The sequence below is a fragment of the Gopherus flavomarginatus genome, chromosome 2 (genome assembly GCF_025201925.1).
Source record: "Gopherus flavomarginatus isolate rGopFla2 chromosome 2, rGopFla2.mat.asm, whole genome shotgun sequence".
In the NCBI taxonomy this organism is placed as follows: domain Eukaryota; kingdom Metazoa; phylum Chordata; order Testudines; family Testudinidae; genus Gopherus; species Gopherus flavomarginatus.
Genome location: NC_066618.1, coordinates 66,072,101 through 66,094,268, shown reverse-complemented (window position 1 = coordinate 66,094,268; position 22,168 = coordinate 66,072,101). Strand labels below are relative to the sequence as shown.

Below are 22,168 nucleotides of genomic sequence, written 5' to 3'. Positions count from 1 at the left end.
CTTTACCTCCATTTTGAGGTCTTCTGACTGGGCAAGGAACCCACCAGACCTTGCTTCTCCACTGGGGAGGGTAACAGGAAGGAAAGAGTTCATTTTTCTACTGCAGCCAGCTCTGCAGGAAGACATGGCCAGTAGAACCCATAATGCCTAAAAGGGTAGTTAGGGAACCTTCAGGTGTTCCTTAGCAATTATGTTGTAGGAACCATTTGCAAGGGAATCTTTGATGCTTCCCTAGCTCCATTGCTATTGTTTAAGGTGTGGGGCAATGTTTTAATAGCACCACTGTGTAGTAGATTTTGGGAGAAGTGAAGAACAGTTTCCATTATTTATTGATTTAGATGTACAGAACAACCCGGTGGGGCCCATGTTGCACTTCGGGGCCCTCACATAATGTAACCTTTTACAGTAAATACCTTAATACAGATTTGTTCCAGCAGCAAAAATAACATAACTAAAACCTCTTCTGCTTCAGACATAAAAATATAGTCCCTTTTACTCATAACCTGCCCAGATGTGTTTAACTAAACATGAGTGTTGCAGCATGCCCAGTAGATTAAGTAATCTGGGGTCTGGCAGACCATGGTGGGTAGAAAAGTCCAGGCTCAAAGACCCCCTCACATAGATATCCATCTTTAACGCAAGCTGTTAATATTTTTTATAGTTTTTTATATATGTTTGTGTTGAAGGATGACGTTCTTTGCCTTTGGGTTAAATCAGATCATTGAGGTCCCTTTGAAAATTATATTAAATCTTCATAATAATCTTTTTCAAATTTTCAGTGATAGTAATATACTGATAACACATTTTTAAATGAAAGAACGTGGACTCTCTCCCCCCCCCTTTTTTTTTAATAGCAAAAATGATTAATTTCTTCTATGGAAATAAGTCAGAAGTTTCTGTAGGGTTTTTTTTGTTTTTTTTTTTAAATAAAATAAAGTTACTTTGGGGTTGTAGGATGCCAAAAAATCATCTGAAGCCACTGCCTTGTATGTATTGGGCGGTTTGTTTGTTTGTGTGTTTGTGTGTTTGTTTTTGTTATCCTCTCCCCCGCTAAGATTTCCACAAAGAATTTTAAAGAAATTATTCCAGGTGTTAGTCTGGAATCATAAATTTCAACCTGGAGTGAATTTTTGACCTAGTTATAAAACCTGAAGCGGGAGTTTAATGTTACCAACTGGCTTTTAAATGGCTCAGGTTGTTGTTTGAAGTGTTGTTTTAGCTGTATCAGTCCCAGGATATTAGACACACAAGGTGGGTGAGGTAATATCTTTTATTGGACCAACTTCTGCTGGTGACAGAGACAAGCTTTCAAGCCATGCAGACTCCTTCTTCAGGCCTGGGTTCGTCAACCCTGAAGATAAACTCTGTGTAGCTTGCAAGGTTGTCCCTTTCACCAGTACCATTTGGTCAATAAAAGATATTACCTCACCCAACTTCTCACTCTAAACGACTCATATATAATTCTCTTTATTTATTTATTTTTGGGGGGAGGATGAGATCAAGAATGTTGGAAATGTTTTAAAAATTTGAAAAAATGAACATTTCACTCAACTTTCTGTGCAAAACTGGCTCTGACTTCTTTTCTTTTCTTGTGTTTAATGTGTAATCTATTAAAATCTAAACAATTTTATAATTTTAATAGGTTTCTAATCATACTCACTGCCTGATATAGTTCGGCAGCTAATGGTTCTGCTGCGGTAGCCAGTTCTGGAATTGCACTCTTGACAGCAGCAAGTATTGGCGATGCTGTGTGGCACACCAACAGGTATTGCTCAGTCTCTCTACTTGCAAGGGAGATGTAAGGGTCAGGTTTTCATGGGTGGCCCACACTGATCCAATATCAGAGACTGTATCTTATTTGGACCCACAGCTAGCTGACTGGTGCATTATTGGGCTATCTGCTGGCTTATTCAGTGAGTTAAATACCAAATGTTGGGTTGTCATATTTGCAAATTCATTTTTTGTTGTTAGGTTTTTATGTATACTCACAAACAAATAATCCATACAATCCAAACTTTTGTGTCATGTGCAGTACTGTACTGAACACGTGAATCCTGAGTACTAAATATACCTGAATACATATACATGTCAAGTATGCCAATATTCAACTGTTGTAATTATTTTATGGTAGATTAGGCCTCAAAGAAGTTAAGCACATTTTAAAATCTTTACAAAAATGTAAAATAAGTGGATACTCTAATTAGTGATAATATAATCAGTTTACCATGTAATATGTCCCTTTAATAGTTCATTCAAATCCATGGTGGGACTTTTCTCCTGTTTTTCTTTAAGATTTTAGGAATCCAAGATCTAGGCAGTGGGTAAAATGATATGATAATATGCCAAATATGCCAAAGATTTTTGCAATAGCAATATTTTAAGAATAAAAAAGCTGCAGTTGAGGATTTCAAAGCACTTCTTTGAAATTCTCAACCCGTGTATATGCTTTGATATAGAAATCATTGCACATTTCTTAGCTACCCAGAAGACAGAGTCCTTGATTCATTATTTGAAACTACAGTATGAGAGCTAAGTTAAGCAATATAAAACAGCTGCAACAGGTTACCCCCTCTTCTTCCCCCGCCCCGAAATCCTTTCCAGACAGTACAGTCTCAGGGTACCATTTGAAAAATGATTTAGTAGCTCTAGTAGCAAATTATAGCATCTGGGCACTTCAGTGATATAGAAAGGATATTTTTTCAGGTTGAAACCAAGACGGCTTTGTTGCATTTTCAGAAATCTGAAAGCTGCAGAATTTCAGGTAATATAGAGCAGCAAATTGTGTAAAGTGCAGCAATTTTTCCTAAATAAATCTCTCATTGATGATGGGCCATAATTTACACAATATCTAATCTTTTGATTTAATACCATCTGCAACAACAAAAAAAGTGAAGCTAATCTATCAATTAATGAAAAAGACATTCATTGCTAGGGTGAATATCTTCAGCTGGTGTAAACTGTCAGAATTCTACTGAAGTCAGAAGTACTTCTGATACCCAATGGTAATCGCATGCTTAATGCGGTATGATGGCTTAACTAGCTCTTTTCAAGTTCAAAAGAAATAGCATAGTGTTGACATTCTTTTTTATGCAGCCAAATTTTCCCCAGTTCCTGAAATGCAATCACAGGCAAAACTTGAGTCTGAAAAGTTACACCTTCCTTTTTGTGTCAGCAGGTGTTCCTGCTACAGCCAAAAGAATTTAGAGCCCCATTGTCCCCTACGTGGAATAACCCACAAAAGGGAAAGGAAACTCCATGTGTTTCAACTTAGAGCGTTTCCTACTCCTTCCGTGGAAGAAGGCACTGACCCTCGAGACACATGGACAGCCTCTGTCCTTCAGCTGGTCTAGCTTCTGCAAATTCTTTGCTCTTGCATGCATAGCTGCTGTCTGGGCTCTCCCAGGGTATTCCACAGTATAGGGTGAAGTAGTACAGTAACTCCTCACTTAATGTTGTAGTTATGTTCCTGAAAAATGTGACTGTAACTGAAACAATGTTAAGTGAATCCAATTTCCTCATAAGAATTAATGTAAATGGGGGAGGTTAGGTTCCAGGGAAAAAAATTTCACCAGACAAAAAACTATATATGATATAGATATATACACGGTATACGTTTTAAACAAACTATTTAATACCATACACAGCTATGATGATTGTGAAGCTTGGTTGAAGTGGTGAAGTTAGAGGGTGGAAGAGGGAGGGATATTTCCCAGGGAATGCTTTGCTGCTAAATGATGAACTAGCACTCGGATGAGCCGTCAAGGGTTAACACGTTGTTAATGTAGTCAAGGCAGCATGAACATGAGGGAGGGGAGACAGCATAGCAGACAGAGACAGACACACACCTTGTGTGTGGGGGAGAGAGAGAGAGAGATGCATACTGCCCCTTTTTAGTATGCTGACCCACTCTTAAGTGCATTGTCTTTATAAGTGGATCAGGAAGTTGAGACAGCAGCAGCTCCCTCAAGCTCTCTCTGTCTCTCTCCATCCGTGTCCCCTCCCTGCTCTATATGGAGAAAGGGTAAGCAGGGTGCAGGAGCAGGGGGGAGGGGGACACCCTGACTTTAGTCCCCCCTCCCCCGCGCAGCAAGCAGGAGTCTCTGGGAGCAGCTCCAAGGCAGAGGGCAGGAGCAGCATATGGCAGTGGGGGGAGGGACAGCTGAACTGCCAGCAATTGGTAGCCTGCTGGGCAGCTTCAACATAGGGAACTTAGGGGAGTGGGGAGCTGATGGGGGGCTGCTGGTCTACCCTGGTTAAAAGCCCGCACCAGTAGCTGCAACAGGTTGCTCTTCCTGCAAGCAGTGGGCAAAGCAGGCAGCTGCCAAACGATGTTAGAAGGGAGCATTATGCAACTTTAAACAAGCATGTTCCCTAATTGATCAGCGACATAACAGCAAAACAATGTTAACCGGGACGACTTTAAGTGAGGAGTTACCGTACATGCTAATACAGCTCCAGGCTGTATCATTTTGCACCTGTATGATTGCACTGTGTGAAGAACTTCCCTTTATTTTTTTTAAACCTGCTGCCCATTAATTTCATTTGGTGGCCCATAGTTCTTGTATTATGGGAACAAGTAAATAACTTTTCCTTATTCACTTTCTCCACACCACTCATGATTCTATATACCTCTATCATATCCCCCCTTAGTCTCCTCTTTTCCAAGCTGAAAAGTCCCAACCTCTTTAATCTCTCCTCATATGGGATCCGTTCCAAACCCCTAATCATTTTAGTTGCCCTTCTCTGAACCTTTTCTAATGCCAGTATATCTTTCTTTGAGATGAGGAGACCACATCTGTATGCAGTATTCAAGATGTGGGCATACCATGGATTTATGTAAAGGCAATAAGATATTCTCCATCTTATTCTCTATGCCTTTTTTAATGATTCCTAACATCTTGTTTTCTTTTTTGACTGCCGCCGCACACTGTGTGGACGTCTTCAGAGAACTATCCACAATGACTCCAATATCTCTTTCCTAATTAGTTGTAGCTAAATTAGCCCCCATCATATTGTGTGTATAGGGGGGTTATTTTTTCCAATGTGCATTACCTTACATTTATCCACATTAAATTTCACTTGCCATTTTGTTGCCCAATCACTTAGTTTTGTGAGATCTTTTTGAAGTTCTTCACAGTCCACTTTGGTCTTAACTATCTTGCACGGTTTAGTATCATCTGCAAACTTTGCCACTTCACTGTTACCCCTTTCTCCAGATCATTTATGAATAAGTTGAATAGAATTGGTCCTTGAACTGACCCTTGGAGAACACCACTAGTTACCCCTCTCCATTCTGAAAATTTACCATTTATTCCTACCCTTTCTTCCCTGTCTTTTAACCAGTTCTCGGTCCATAAAAGGATCTTCCCCCTTATCCCATGACAACTTAACCATCCCTTTGGTGAGGGACCTTGTCAAAGGCTTTCTGGAAATCTAAGTACTCTATGTCCACTGGATTCCCCTTGTCCACATGTTTGTTGACCCCTTCAAAGAACTCTGCTAGATTAGTAAGACATGATTTCCCTTTACAGAAACCATGTTGACTTTTGCCCAACAATTTATGTTCTATGTGTCTGACAACTTTTTTATTTACTATTGTTTCAACTAATTTGCCTGGTACTGACATTAGACTTACCAGTCTGTAATTGCTGGGATCACCTCCAGAGCCCTTTTTAAATATTGGCGTTACATTAACTATCTTCCAGTCATTGGGTACAGAAGCTGATTTAAACGACAGGTTACAAACCATAGCTAATAGTTCTGCAATTTCACATTTGAGTTCTTTCACTGGTTCCGGTGACTTGTTACCGGTAAATTTATCAGTTAATTTCTAAACCTCCTCTAATGACACTTCAACCCATGACAATTCCTCAGATTTGTCACCTACAAAAGATGACTCAGATTTGGGAATCTCCCTAACATCCTCAACCATGAAGACTGAAGCAAAGAATTCATTTAGTTTCTCAACAATGACTTTATCATCTTTAAGTGCTCCTTCTGAATCCCAATCATCCGGGGCCCCACTGGTGGTTTAGCAGGCTTCCTGTTTCTGATGTACTTAAAAAGCATTTTATTATCTTTTGAATTTTTGGCTAGCTGTTCTTCAAACTTATTTTGGGGTTTTCCTTTTACATTTTTACACTTAATTTGGCAGTTTATGCTCCTTTCTATTTACCTCACTAGGATTTGACTTCCACTTTTTAAAAGATGCCTTTTTATCTCTCACTGCTTCATTTACCTGGTTGTTAAGCCACATGCTCTTTTTTAGTTCTTTGACTGTGTTTTTTAATTTAGGGTATACATTTAAGTTGGGCCTCTATTTTGATGTCTTTGAAAAGTGTCCCTGCAGCTTGCAGGGATTTCACTCTAGTCACTGTACCTTTTAATTTCTGTTTAACTAACCTCCTCATTTTTGCATAGTTCTCCTTTCTGAAATTAAATGCCAGAGTGTTGGGCTGTTGCGGTGTTCTTCCCACCACAGGAATGTTAAATGTTGTTGTATTATGGTCACTATTTCCAAGCAATCCTGTTATAGTTACCTCTTGGACCAGATCCTTCGCTCCACTCAGGACTAAATTGAGAATTGCCTCTCTCCTTAGGTGGTTCCTGTACCAGCTGCTCCAAGAAGCAGTCATTTAAAGTATTGAGAAATTTTGTCTCTGCATTTCATCCTGAGGTGACGTACCCAATCAATATGGGTAAATTTGAAATCCCCCACTATTACTGATTTCTTTATTTTGATAGCCTCTCTAATCTCCCTTTCATTTCATTGTCACTCCACTGTCCTGGTCAGGTGGTTGATAATAGATTTCCTACTATTGTATTCTTATTAGAGCATGGAATTACTATCCATAGAGATTCTATGGAATATGTGGATTTATTTAAGATTTTTACTTCATTTCATTCTACATTTTCTTCCACATATTTTTGTGTGTGTGTTTAAGGCAGATGGTAGAAGTGTAAAATTATGATGAAGTTCTTTTAAGACAAATTGAGGATTCAGGGACGGAGGAATAAGAGCCCAGAGATTGAGTGCAGTGTTAATAAGTAGCAAAATATTTTGTTTTGATATAACTGCTTAACCAGAAACTCAGTCTACTGCATCTCACCTATCAGGCATCTCTACAGTACTGTTCCTTCTAACACCAGGCTAGATTGTTGGATTGGATTAGTGCTGAATCAGAGGGACGACTGTCAGCTATTGAATACCCAACCCCACTACCTGCAGCAAGTAGAGTTTTTCTTGGGCCACATGTCCAAGTACAGTACTAACAAGGCTCAGTATTAATGAGGAACAAGATTTTTTTTTTAAAAGAGGGGAAAGAAAAGATAATTCACCACAAAATATTCTATGGCCAGGATTTAAAAAAAAAAAAAAAGTACCTACAATTAGGCTTGTAAATCAAGTCACTGAACAAGTGGGTGCTCGTCCCCTTTGAAAATCAGGTCATAAATTTAGGGATTCAGTTCTGCATTGTGCTGAGCACTCTGACCCTGATCCAGCAAAACACTTAAGCATGTGTTTATTTAAGCACCTGAGTAGTACCATGAAATCAGCTGCTTAAAATTAAACATGTGCTTATGTGCATCACTGAATCAGTGCCTTGCCTTGCAGGATCAAGCCCCAATAGCTTTAATGGGTAAGTCTGCACTGCAGGTTGAGCTAGCGTGCTAAAAAGAGTAGTGTGGATGTTGTGGCTCAGCCAGCAGCCTACCCTGCTATTATTAGTGCTCTAGCTCAATCCCTGCTAGCGTGAGTCTGTCTACCTGGGCTGCGAAGCTTGCTTCCAGCGGCAGTGTGAAGACACCCAGTATGCCCAGAAGCCGAACTTCAGCCGCTTGTTTTTTAAAATCTTCATTGATTTGGTGTGCTGTTTAGATATAATTAGTTATAATACCTTACGTTAAATTAGTAGATGTTCTCCTGTAGAATAATTTGTAAAAGCAATGAAACGTATAACTATGAGACCTAACTTCAGAGCTCTGCTATTAAATCTTTGCTGAGAAGTAGGTAAAGAATACCACATTTTTTGTACATGAACTACGTGTGTGCAGACTAGCAGTGTGAATTAACAAAGTTCTACTGTAATTTGAGAAACATATTTTTAACGTCTAAGGAATTGTCTCATTAGTCATTCAGATTGACGGGAGCTCTAACTTCCCTAATTGCCTATTGAGAGCAAATTAACCCAGCTACAAAACCTATAATGTGTGCCACATTTTTTGTGAAAATTAGATGTAGACTAGCCCATGTGTAAATAGCATAGTGGTGTGTTAGTTCACAATATAAAGAGAAAAAATCCTGTTCTCCAGCGTTGTCTGCACTTGTTTCACACCTAAGTCTCCTGTTTATTTGCATTAGATATTTAATATATAGAAAATAAGAATTTAAAGATCTGGAATGAAATCCTGGCCCCAATGAAGTCAGTGCGAAAACGCCGATTGACTTCTGTGGGGGCAGGATTTCATCTTCTGCCATGTGAATGACAGTAGAGAACTTGGCCTACTGCTATTGAAGCTAAAGGGGCTCCATGAGGGTGCAGATCCAAATGTGGGATTGGAGCCTAGGTTGGTACCATGTGTTAATTATTAATACTGTTTATAGTTCCTATGTCTTTGCACAGCACCTAGCACTCTGAGGCCTCTCTCCTGATTAGGGCCTATAAATGCTCCAGTAATAGAAATAATTAATAGGATTTTTGAGCGGCCATTTGTAAAATTATGGAGAACTTCTGACCTGCGTATAAATTAGCTATGATACAGTCAGTGGTTCTAAGCAGTTGCATTGCTAGCATGTGAACATTCAGATGTCTTAAATGCCAGGAGCATTTGTGTTTAATTGTGCAGTGTATCTTCTGGTAACAAAACCAAAGAAAACACTTCTATCACATCACCAAAACTAAACAAAACCCTTACACTGTAAGATCTGCAGAGTAAGGACTGTTTTGTACTATAAGTATGTATACCCCCTTAATCATGGTTGAGGCCTCCAAGCCTCTACTGTAGTACAAGTAATAACTAATAATAATATTAGTCTCAGAAACTAGAGTGTTAGAAAATAGCTATAAAATCCTGCAAGAATGTTCCTCTTATTGCGATTTCAAACAGCAGTAGATCAAAGCACACTCCAGAACCCTTGGGGCATGGTAGCAAGGGCCACTCAACCCAATAGGATTGCTGCAGATTCACACCCCTGCTTGCTGTATACTAACTCTCTGTTTAGCTAAGTCCTTAGTCTACTACTTCTACCTTTGCACAGAAAGTTGGTTCAGCCATTTCTAGGACCTTTATATTTAAAAATGCATATACTGATACCATCAAGAAACCTGTGTTGACAGCAGTACTTTCACATGAGATTCGTTGAAGGTAACATAATATCAACAAAGCAAAGAAATGTAGATCTATTCTCATAATCACACCATAGGATTAAGTTAAAACCTTAACATGATGCTGTAGGTTTGTTGGCACATATGAGCCTCCTGATTAGCAAAAACAAGAAGGATGATAAAAGCATTGAACCTGACTCATTAATTAGTAGATAGATTAGAACAAATAATTGTTACAATGTAGTTTGGTTGAAGAAAAATGACCTTCCAGATTATCTTGATGAGTTTATAAAAACTGGAAGGGGAGGCAGATTCTTTAAAAGCGAATGAAGGGTCATGTATAGTACATTTTGCATTAAGGTCTTCAAAAACCCAGGAGTAGTCACCCCAAGAAACTAGGCAGTGTTTCTACCACCACCCTCCCTCAAGTTTTCTGCTGTGCACATGCTTTAAATTCTATTGGAGGCTACCGAGGACATCTGCCAGTGTGAAGTTGCTGAATCAGTTTACTCTTGGGCCACCCTGGCTATGTCCTCTTCCCCAGTGGACTTTCTGCCACTGAGCCCTTAGGATTCATATCACTTTAATCCTGGTCCTGAGAGTTAAAGGCCCCAACTTTAAGCGTGTAGGACTCTTTGCATTCTCAAAGTTATGCACATACTTAAGTTCTTTGCTGGATTGGGGCCTAACTGAGCTAGAAGACTTTATGCAGCTTGGTACATATTATTTAGATCCCTCTAATAATTTCAATGCACATAGCAGTTGGTATAGGTAAATACTGTTCACTGTGCATTAGAAGTTTTATTTTATAGCCTGTACTGTAAGTGGCTGAATGGCTTTTGTACAGCTGTAAAGCCTGTTTAACCTGGTGCTATAAAACATGTCTTGAATGTATTTTCATAGCTTCATAAACCGTAGTTCATTTAGGTAGGTACTTTTTATTGTAATTCTTTATCTTAAACATGAATCTGTTTCCTGATATTGTTCCTTTAAAAGGGGAAAATAAAAACAAACCTGCCTCTTTGTTATGTGCATCAGGAGAGTCCTTACATACAGTAATGGTGCTCTGAACTTGTGTTTTTAACAAAAGAAAGCAGGCTCAACAAACAGGGTGCCAAAACAGCATTAATTATGAATTTCCTTCATTGTGGTTGTTTGAGTGTGGGACCGGAACAGATGTTCACTTTTTTTCCCTCCACTCCTGTTTTTAATTCTTTCTTGAGCGTTTTGAGAAATATCTTTAAATGTTTGCCAGAGGTCAATTAACATCCTGTGACTGAAGGTGGAAAATAGCCTACTTTGTTTTTCCTCAGCCACATACCTGCTCTTGCTGTGTACATGCAAAAGAAAGGGTCCAAGCTGGCACGGGTTTTATTACTGTTAAGTTAATTTGCAGGATAAGCTTTTAGTGGGGGGAGTCTGTTCAGTTTTATTTATTTACCTTTTATATTCATTATTTTAGAAATTGCACTGTAAAGCATTGCAGTTTAATTACAGGAAGAGACTGCTCCTTTTGAGGGGGCAGTGGCAAGTGCTTAATACAGTCTCTTTTTTTTGTTTACATGAAGTTGTAGAAATCCTGTTTTAAGAATATGTTTAAAGCAGAGATTGTGTTACTCAGTTCATCGTGTTTTTCCTGTACTGTGTATAAACAGAAGGTTGTACATTATTGAAAGGCCTTTTTTGTGGAAAACAGGATTGGAAAAAAGGTTTATATAAGAATGCAAAATAACTTCCTGAGACTATTGGCGCAGGGTGACCATAAAACCTCAACAGCACATTGTGAAGTAACATTATATCAATTTGCTTTAGCACCTCTACAACATTTTGACTGCATTTTCAGAACACGAGTCATGCTCTACAAAACACATGCCATGGTATCAGTTGACTGTTTTTTTCCAGAATCAATTCTTTACATGCATGTTTTTGTGATTAGTTGCTATTTTACAATTAGTTTCAGTTGAAGAAATATTGCCTATCCAACAATATATTGTGTACACAGCTCAGATTCAGTAACAACAAAAAAATACTAGCTGTAACATAATTGGAATTTCTCGTCTGCATAAGTATGCACATTTTTGTGCTTGAATATAATTTCTGGATTTGTATTCTGTGCATCTGAGTTTTAAACTTGATTGTTTAGGTTTATTAATAAGGTTTCGCAGTTGGACTGTAACTCTTCTGGTGGTGGTGCACAAGATAGGATAAAATCCAGATCTCTTCTGTATCGATATTGGCTCTGCAGAGCTAACAGGTGTATAAAAACATGTATTTTTAACTAGTGTCACACAAGTAAGCTGATATGACTTAGTCATGAGCAGATCTAACGTGTAAGAAGGTCTCATTTTTACAGCCATTTATCTGACGCTAACTGCATTTCAATTTTTTAAAAATATGTATTATGTTCCGTTTTTACAGTTGCCATCTTTTCTTTATCATAAATATCATTCCCATGTCTCACAGATTTTAAGATGAGTCTATTTGTAGATTTGCTTACTTAGTAAATGCTCTGCGCCCAACAATGGTATGGTCAGTCCCATGTTAGGATTAGACACAAAGCCCTGATCCAGCAATGCCCTTAAACACACATGTAACTTCAATATGGATTGGGGCCTTATGTAGTAATATGTGACTTTGGTAGGCTGATCACATGCTTAGGCGCTTGGGTGGTTCATGGTGTAAGTTACTAAAGTAATGGGTACCATGAAGTATATAAATAATACTTGAAGTGGATAAGTAGAAAAGAATGAGACCTACACACATACTGCTGACCATGGCACTGCAGTGTTGATGCAGCATCTCGGGTGCTATTCTTCAAAGTAGGTATAAACTTGTGTCCCTTCTCACAGCCCTGTGGCAGTCCAGGGGAAAGTCAGATGTCCCTTAACATCTTTCAGAAAAGGTAAGGGCGTTCAGTGTGTCCTTGCCAATAATGGCAACAGTGTACTTGACCTAATGGCCCAAGCAGTTGCTCAGTTAAAAATAGCTGTGAAGTTTGCCGTCAGAATCACTTCATCTAACTTCTTTTTTCAAGTGCTTTTAAATGCCTGAAGTATGAAAAATTATATTTAAAAAATACACATTCTGTGTGTTTGAATCCCTCCTATCTATGGTTACGTAAGGTGTGTTTTAAAAACACCCTCTGTGCGTTCAACAGTGAGGCCTTGAATTCAGGGAGAGCCAGCATGAGGATAGTTCCTCTTGTTAAAAATCATTAAGTAGTTAATTTGGTAGTTCTGTATAAGGAGAGGAGAGAAAGAAAAGGTAGTTTCCCCCGACAAACTTTTCAGGCCAAATCCTGCTCCTGCAAGGGAAAGCAGGATGCTGCAAGCCAAGTCCACTACTATGAGGTTTCTGTTGTACTGCTGACTTCAGAATATGAATTAGTAGGCAAGGGGTTGGAGCCAGCAGACCACACAGCAATTGAGACAGGCTGCTCAGAGAACTGGTATTAGGATACAGAGCATCTCCTCTAGCTCAGTGATTTAAATCCAGATCCAAGTCAGTACTTAATAATTGTAAGTTGTTGCCATTTTGACAGCTGTTTAGCGACATACATATAATGAGCTGATTGCCTCAGCCCTGTTACCAGCAGACAGGTGCCCGTCTGACAAACAACAACAGTGCCAATTGGCAGCTTTGTCAGCAGTCTAAGCAGAAATGCCAAGGATTCAGGGGCCACGAAGAATAAACTAATATCCAGTCCCCTGAAAGGTGTGATTGAGAGTGTATCTACATGAGCAATGGATGTGTGATTTCCAGTTTGGGTAGACATAATAGAAACAGAAGTGCAGCTGTCAGTGGGAGGTGGGAGGGGCTAGATTTGCACTGAGATATCAGATGTGATCATACAGAGGGTGGCTAAGGCATCCTGTTGCTTGTGTCGCGTGGCTAGACTTCTTTCTATTCTTAGTGCACTAGCTCGATCAAGGCAAGCACAGTTACGTCTAACAAAGCTGGACATTGAAGCTTTAGCTCCATTGTAGGCTTACTCTGAGACAAATTGATGGCGAAGCAAGAAAATACTTGCCCTGCATGTGCTGTGACTGTTCTCTGGAGAAAAAAGTCAGTCTTCGTAGATATCAGTCTAGTACCTCAGATGCATGTGTAATCCACACCGAAAAATCCCACCCGAACTCTAAAGGAGATGGAGGGGAAAGTGTGTGTGTGTGTGTGAGTGAGAGAGAGAGCGAGAGCTCTTGCCAGTGTTCTGTGAAGCAATTCTATGGTGGTGGTGGGTTTGGAGGGGTAGGGTTGTGCGGAGGGGAGTGGTTTGAGGGTTTTTTCCCCCAGGTACATAGTGCATCTACAGCATGTCACTAGGGTAACACAGATGAAAAATATTTAAAATATACAAAAACACATCTAAATTGGCATGTCACCAATACTGAAAAATACACACACACACACACACACACACTAGTCCTCATTCCAATATGCAGCCCTCTCAACCCAGCAGAAAACCCGAGTCTAAAATTCACCCTTGGTGCAGAGGGCCAGTGCATGGCTCTCTCTACACAACTGAAAATGCAGTTCCACTCTGAAAATGACTTATTTTTTTGAAGGCATCTTCTCAGTTAACACTATTGTTCCGTTTGTCAGATCAGAGTAATCGCTGCTGACCTCAGTGACTACAATAAGATTGCCAGGCTTTTTATCCTGTTATCACTGCAGGAGCCATAAGGAAATCTGCTGTCATCTGTTCTACCTGCTGACAAATGTAGGATGAAAGGAGCACATTGCTCTGGCATCCCGATTGTTATGCTGGTTATTCACAGAATATTGGTCAGATTTAAAGTCCCTGGGCCCTTATTTGGGTCTAGTTGAGCTCTGCTCAATCAAGACCTGAAGGAGTTGGTGGGGGCAAAGGCATCTTAAAGCCATGTGTATGTGCTCCCAATCCCAGGGGCAGCTGGGGAGGCTGAGTCACAAGGTACTCTAGTCACATCCTTCTCCTGCTCTGCTATCTCTCTTACACTGGGATGCCCCAAGAAGGGGTGATGCAGAGCTGGCTTAGCCAGCTCTCCGCTTCCAGAGGCTTGCACAACAGCTCGGACCCTGGTACTGGGAGTGTATTTCACCCCCCAATGGCCCCAGCACTGATTTCCTGTGCTAATGCAGGTGGAGAGTATTTCACTGTGAATGACTTTATAGGTATTTCAATGTTATCTATGAGTATCTTCTGTGGAAATGTATTTTCCTTGCTGCTTGTGAGAGAGAGAGAAATTTCAACAAATCAATAAATGTATTAGCATTAGATCAAAATTCACTGAAAATAGTTTGCAGGCTTGTATTTCAAGGAAGCTGTCCAAGTATGTAGGAAAACAGGTTTCTTAAAATAAAAGTACTCTCATAAAACTTTATTTTATGAAACACAAACTGCAAGTCCCACACAGGACAAAGTGTGAAACTGAGGTTTTATGGGAGAACATTGGAACTTGCATGAACTTTCGATGACACTAAAAGCATTATGCCCAACCACAGTAAATTAGTTACTCTAAAACTACGTTGTTATATACTGTGTACAGAGACAACAGTTATATTTTTGGAGGGGAGGGGAAGTACAGCATTAATACTCTTGATTATACTGTAGAAATGAATTATTTCTTATAGTGATTATTACAGCCTTTTTGTGTTTGTAGTTCATTTTTCTTGGCAAATACTGAAGTCTTTAGATATGAATGTGCGGCCAAACTGTACCAGTTGGATCATCACAAATGATGTGCACCAGCTGGAAACTTCTTACTTAGGGTATATCTAACTAGCCTGGCTAAACATAGCAGTGAAGATGCAGCAGCATGGGTTTCAGGCTGTACAAGTCTGTGCAAGGACCCTGAATAGATACTCCCATTGCTATCCCCCACTGAAGCTGACACCAACACATCTTCACTGCTATCTTTTTTTGTGCGTTACCTACATTAGCTTTTATCTAGCTATGCCTACCCAAGCTGCAATCACATCTTCAATTACACAAACAGTTGAGAAAAAGAAATAATAAATCACACACATGGAGGGGCAGATTTTGGTCTGAGTTACAGCAATGTAAATACACAGTAAATTCCACAAAAGTAAATTGTTTTTCCAGATTTACAGCAGTGCATCTGAAAAATGGCCTGCAATATTTACTCCATGATGATTTAGTCCCAGTGACGTGATCAGTATCTCCCTCCTAAGCAATGCAAGTTATGGATTCAATTGATTAGAAAAAGGAGAATTCAGACAGTTGCTTGGGGCCCAGTCCTGCTTCAACTGAAGTTAATAGCAACATGCCTGTGGACCTTAACAAGAGCAGAATCGGGCCTTTATGGTATTCTGCCCCTTTTTAGCATGCTGCAAAGACATTTTAGCACACAGGCAATTATCATAGATCATCTGTTCTCACATATGTGTTTTATTTCTACAAATCAAAATATTTAGAGTACAGGCTGTTTTTAACTTTTTTTTTTATTGTAAATGTCAGAAATGAAGTAATTTGTCAGCATATTTCACAGTATTTTGTGGCCCAGAATAATTCTTTTCCTTCCTAGTAACTAGCATTTTAATGTTAGTTTGAGCTTTCTGAGGGCATAAAGTGTCATTTATGCTTAGTTTCAATGAAAGGGGGTCTTGTGTTGTCAATGAAACATGGCTTGGTGAGTGGATCACATGGTATTATATAGCATGAAGAGGATAGTTTGTCTATATTATATTTATTCATACATTTGGTTGGGACAAGGCTATCTGGGGTCCTAAACACAGCATAGCGTAAGGCCTTCATGCTTCCTTCCCTCCACTATGATCCCACTGTCTGCTTGGGGTTCCCTCAGAGAAGCACCGGCCTGGAGCCACTTTCTTACCACCCAGACAGTCACAGCATAGCAGAGAGAGTTCAGTAGAAGGAATAAATAGTTTAAAATAAACCAAAAAGATTCTTTTCTGTTACTGGCTCACTTATTGTGGGGAGCACGAAGGAGGTTAATCTGTGGAGAGATTTGAATGAAGAGAGGGGAAGTAGCTTTGTGGGCCAGAATTGTGAAAGCATTGCATGCAAAAGGTGAGACATAAGAGATGGCATGGAGCCAGCTGGAGGAGAAACAGATGAATAGGGCTTTAAATATTACCAGAGGTTAGTTATTTCAGGCTGGCCTCATGGGTGGGTCCAGGAGAGAGGGAAACAATGAAAAACAAGGTTGGAGGTGTAGGATAATGTGGAGCTACCTAGAGTCTTGAAAATGATAGCAAGGGGATTAAAGCAGTGAAAAGCAGGGAGCCAGTGGAGGGGAGTTCAGAGAAGAGAATGGTATGTTAGAGTAACAGACAAAAAAGATAATGTGCTTGCTAGTTAGATAACTAGCTTTAAGTGGCAATAATATTATTGCCTTTTTGTATAACACCTTGTTCAAACTATATACTTTTCTATCAATATTTCCCCTCCCTCCTCCAAATATTTAGGGCACCTGATTTTGGGAAATGCATACATGTTCTTTTTCTATCTAGATTTTTGAAGCCTATTCCTAATATTTTGGTTTGGGGTGCTGATCTCTGGAATGATTGATCAGCCTTCCCATCTGAGCAGTAGGAGAAATGGTAAGCCCACTAACACGTATGTTCCACTAAAAATTTTGCTAGAGTCCTTTTAGGGGCATTATGCCCTAACAGAACATTCAGTTTTCTGTGTGCAAGGCAACATTCTAGCCCAGAAGGGCTAACTAAATCTCTGAGCCCTTTTAAATAGGCCTTTCATGTCTCAGTGGTTTGAGCATTGGCCTGCTAAACCCAGGGTTGTGAGTTCAATCCTTGAGGGGGCCATTTAGGGAACTGGGGTAAAAATCTGTCTGGGGATTGGTCCTGCTTTGAGTAGGGGGTTGGACGAGATGACCTTCTGAGGTCCCTTCCAACCCTAATCTTCTATGATTCTGTAAATCAGACAAGTGTAACAACCTGTGGTCCAACTGAAGGCAAATATTTATGTGCTGATTTCCCCGTCCCCCCATTTTTCTTATATCATTGTAAAATACCAACAGAGATCAAAATCTGTATCTTGATCAACGTGCACTGTTGTGTGCGTCCCCTTCAGCCCACTGCAGTATGCTGGCAAACCGCCCAAAAGGAGCAAGTAGGAGCGGGTGGATCAAATTGCATTTGGTACACTTGACATGGTAGTGGAGTGCTGTGGAATCCTGGGTGGTATGGGAAAGATTGCACAAAGCTGGGATTCTTAAGACTCAAACTGCTTCATCTAAGGCCTGTTTATTGTGGCAAAGCCAACCTATATGTTTAAAAAAAACTGATTCATTTTCACACTATTGGCAACGCTGACATGGCACCTCTTGGTCTGCTGCACTTAGATGCTGACAAGTGAGAAAATGAAATTCAGAGGGGGAAACGGTTAAAATACTACCTAAGTGGATGTTATTTTTCTAAGACAACTGAAACCACGTTAATTATTTAAAGGATAAATTGTTATTGCTAGAAATATTTTTATACATTTCATTTAGACCAGGATCTACTTAAATAGATTTTGGGGGCGGGGTTTATTCAGTTCCATGGGATTAGCATCACAATGGATCCTGTGCCTCCAACTCAGAGTAAAATATTATGTCTGAAAAATATTTCATATTGAGAGCAACACACTTGAATTATTATATTTACCTGCCAGTTCATATGTGGAATTGTACTTCTAACTTTCAACCTCCCTAGAGTTAAGACTTGGTTTAAAACAAAATTTTCTTCTTTGACGGATAACCAGCGGATGGGGATGAACCAGTAAACATGATATATCTTGACTTTAGTATGACCTTTGATATGGTCCTACATAACATCATCACAAGGACATTGGGGAACTAGATGAAATTACTATAAATTGGGTGCACAACTAGTTGAAGAAGCATTCTCAGGGAGTGGTTATCAATGGTTCACTGTCAGGCTGGGAGGACATGTCAAGTGGGGTCCAGTAGTGTCTGTTCTGCAGCTGGTACTAGTCAATATTGGATGATGGAGTAAAGAGAACACTTGTAAAATTTGTGGATGACACTAACCCAGGAGAGGCTTTAAGCACTTTGGAGTACAGAATTAGAATTCAAAATGACTTGATAAATTGGAGAATTGGTCTTAAATCAGTAAGATGAGATTCAATCAAGAAGAAATGCAGAGTACTGCACGTAGGAAGGAAAAATCAAATTCATAGATACAAAATGGGGATTAACTGGGCTAGGCAGTGGTGCTGAAGAAAAGGATCTAGGGATTATAGTGGATCACAAATTGAATATAAGCCAACAATTTGATGCTGTTGCAGAAAAAAGGCATGTACCATTCTGGGATGTATTAACAGGGCTATCGTATGTAAGACATGGAAGGTAATTGTTCCACTCTACTCAGCAGTGGAGTATTGTCTTCAGTTTTGGCCTTGTTTGTGGCAAAGGAGATTTAAGTTGGTATTAAGAAAAGCTGTAAGGATAGTTAAGGACTGGCACAAGTTACCCAGGGAGGTTGTGGAATTCCCTTCCCTAGAGGTTTTTAAAACAAGGTTAGACAAACAGTTGTCAAGGGTGGTCTGGGTATACTTACTCCTTCCTCAGTGTGGGGGAATGACCTCGAAGTCCCCCCAGCTCCAATTTCTGTAACTTCTATGGGAGGTGGGAGATATATTTTCAAATCTCTGCTCTGCCTGATTTGGAGCAGGGACTTGAACTCATGTCTCAGGCAGGTGTCCCAATCACTGGGTTATTGGCTATAGTAGGGAAGAGGCATCTCTGTTTGTTTGTGAGGCCACGTCCACACTACAGAGTAAAATCGAAATTAATAAAATCGATTTTATAAAACAGATTTTATAAAATCGATTTTACGCGTCCACACTAGGGCACATTACTTCGGTGGTGTGCGTCCATGGTCCCAGGCTACCATCAATTTCCGGAGCGGTGCACTCTGGGTAGCTCAGTAAAAGAATGGGACCAATAACTTCGATTTCCATCCACACTAACCCTAAATCGATATAGTAATATCGATTTTAGGGTTACGCCTCTCGTTGAGCAGGAGTACAGAAATCGACTTTTAAGTGCCTTGTAGTGTGGACGGGTACAGCGTTAAATCGATTTAACGCTGTTTAAATCGATTTAACGCTGTAGTGTGGACCAGGCCTGAGAAAGGGCTGACTTGAGTTAGGTGCCTCACTCCCGGAGAGGGTTCCTAGCTACGACCCTTGGCGGAGGGAAGCACCTCCCAGTGGCCCATCAGTCTGGCACTTAAGGCACAGATCAGTGGGATGAGGTGCCCAAGTACCTTTAAGGAGCTGGTCTCTAAGCCCTGCCCTCCCCTTTCCTTTGTATTTCACTGCTGGCTGGTTTAGAGGGCTCCTCGCTCAGCTTGCTCGATTCTGAGAATTCCTTTCTTAGGCACCTCACTCTCCCTGTTTAATGTATGAGGAGCCTGGGTGCCTAATTCAGGGCTGTGAATTCCACTAGTAGCAGGGCACCTAGGAACTGAGAGTTGCAGTGCCATAGGTTAATGTAGCCCAGGGTACCTTCCACGTAGAATCAACAGTAATAGTGATATTCCAAGTGGACCTCAGGGAATCTCTGGAACTTTTTTCTTTGGGGGTTGAAGCTCTGTTTGCGGTGATAATAAAAAAAAAAAATCTCCCTTAAGATTTTATTCATTTCCTTTGATTGAGGAAGTTGGCAGGAGTTTAGTGGTTGAAGGGGGTGTCAGTGTCAGAGTTCTTACATATTGTATAATCCTAAAAACACATAAATTTATGTATTGTAGCTTTATCTGACACATTTGTTTGAAAAACCAAGATGAGCTAAAAAGCTTGAAAGGAGTAGTACCTCGAGGAATTTTTTCCGTCAAGATGTAATCAAAAGCAGGAAATCATAGAAGTACGTTTTCCTAAATATTTTTGTTAGTTAATTAAACTATAAGAACCTTAACTTCATTTTAGGTTATCTCTTCCTATGGTTCAAAAATATTTTAAGAGGTCAATAATGCACATTTTGACTTTCAATCAATCTGTGTGGGATAAATAATGGTGAGTTTTCTGGATGTTCTGCACAGCGGGGGAGGGAGTGTGTGTGTGTGTGTGTGTGTGTGTGTGTGTGTGTACGTCTGCACGTCTGCTAATGGTGGGAAACAACAATCCATCTCCTCTCATCTGCACTCCACCCTGTAAGAATGAAAACCATAGAAAAAAAAGTAGTACAGCCTGACATATGTGACCTAATGTAAAATGCCTGATTATTGCTCCACGTCATAAGTACTTTATAGTTCCCAGCTGACATACATATTTACTCATGAGTAAAGAGTAACTGATTATGAGAGTGAGGGCAGGGAAAGTGAGAGATCAGGAAGGGATAGATAATTTAATAGAATACAGGGCATATTTCATCTCACATGTAATAAAAAGTGAAAACTGCACTACATGCTGAAACATGGGTTTTCTTTGTGAAGTTTATTTCCTTACAACTTCTTCAGAGTCTGATTGATCCAGAGTCCATCTGCATTGTTGCCTTAGAATAAAGAGCTGTTTACAGACACGTATGCAAAGTGCATAATGAGGGAAGCAACACAAACAGTTGTATAAAACTCATAAGGCTCAGTCTGGAACTGCTGAAATGATTCCAATAGTTGGAGCTAAATCATCCCCTCTTGCCAAGTCAGAGACAAAAATCACTGGTGGGAGCAAGAGCAGAGGGGAGTTGCCATTTCCTACAGCACCTCCAGCAAGCTGCACAGCCCCTACAAGTCTCTCCAGAAAAAGTTCCCTCCTCTCTCTCTCTCTCGATATATTTGCTGCTTTTATCAGCTGAGACTCCTTTTTTTATTGTACTTATCATTATTGCCTTTCTACTTTCCCTTGTTTTGCATTTAATTTCTTCTTCAGACTTTTTTGAGTTATTGTAATTAAAAAAATTTTTTTAAAAACTTCAGTACCAGGTGCTCAAATGACTGCTGTAGCATATCTGGAACAAAATGGGGTCAAGGCAGCCATTTATCCCTAAACCCAAGGGAATGAATTTCACAACTATAATTGCTACACTGTAATTCTTATTAATGTTGTGCTATAATTCTATTTAATTCCAAAGGGCTAGTAAATGCATTAGGACTTGTCAACGTATTATTTTACACTGTTTATGATCTGTCAAATTATGCTTTTCAGTATTGTAGCGTGTAAAGGAAAAGCCCTAAAAGGCCTAGGTTGGAGAAAATTATCTATGTTTTCTAGGTGGGATTTGGAAGAGAGGGGGGCTTTTTTATTAGAAAAGTAGTGAAGTTGAGTTTGTAATCAATCCATTGTTGAACCTTTAATGCCACTGTGGTTGATCGTTCATGAAAATATATTAATATCAGCTATCTTACAGCTACTTAAGAAAGGTACTGTGGCTGTTTTTATGGAGTAGTACCTATAACCAAGACATGTTATGTGATTAAAAGTACCTGTCTTCCTGCATTGTAAGTAGGAAGGGTGTAGGCAAGTTATAAGGCACTGAGAACAATGAAATAAAAATGAATTGTGTTGCAATGATTTCACTTTATTCTTGTGAAATACCCTGGTTTCTTAGGTAGCGAATATGATGAGGAAGAAGTAGACTATGAAGAATCAGACAGTGATGAGTCCTGGACCACAGAAAGCGCCATCAGCTCGGAAGCTATTCTCAGTTCAATGTGTATGAATGGAGGGGATGAGAAGCCTTTTGCCTGTCCTGTTCCTGGATGTAAAAAGAGATATAAGGTGAGTTATAACAGAGACTTGGTTTATTTCTATTTCATTGCAGTAGAGGAGAGAGTCTGGGAAAGCAGGTCACATCTTTCTGTTTTATTAGACCTTTCGCTTTTATTTTTACAAGATTTCAACAGATTCTCATATA

The 22,168-nt window shown here is 39.7% G+C and overlaps 1 protein-coding gene across 2 annotated transcripts in view; it reads left to right on the top strand.

Annotated features, from left to right (window-relative positions):
• The window catches only part of JAZF1 (JAZF zinc finger 1), a 279,200-nt gene that overhangs the window by 235,347 nt on the left and 21,685 nt on the right, over positions 1-22,168 (top strand). For both annotated transcript variants that reach the window (XM_050938734.1, XM_050938735.1), the window contains exon 4: positions 21,863-22,032. In XM_050938734.1, coding sequence (XP_050794691.1) covers positions 21,863-22,032 — 170 coding nt within the window. The remainder of the gene's footprint in view (positions 1-21,862; positions 22,033-22,168) is intronic.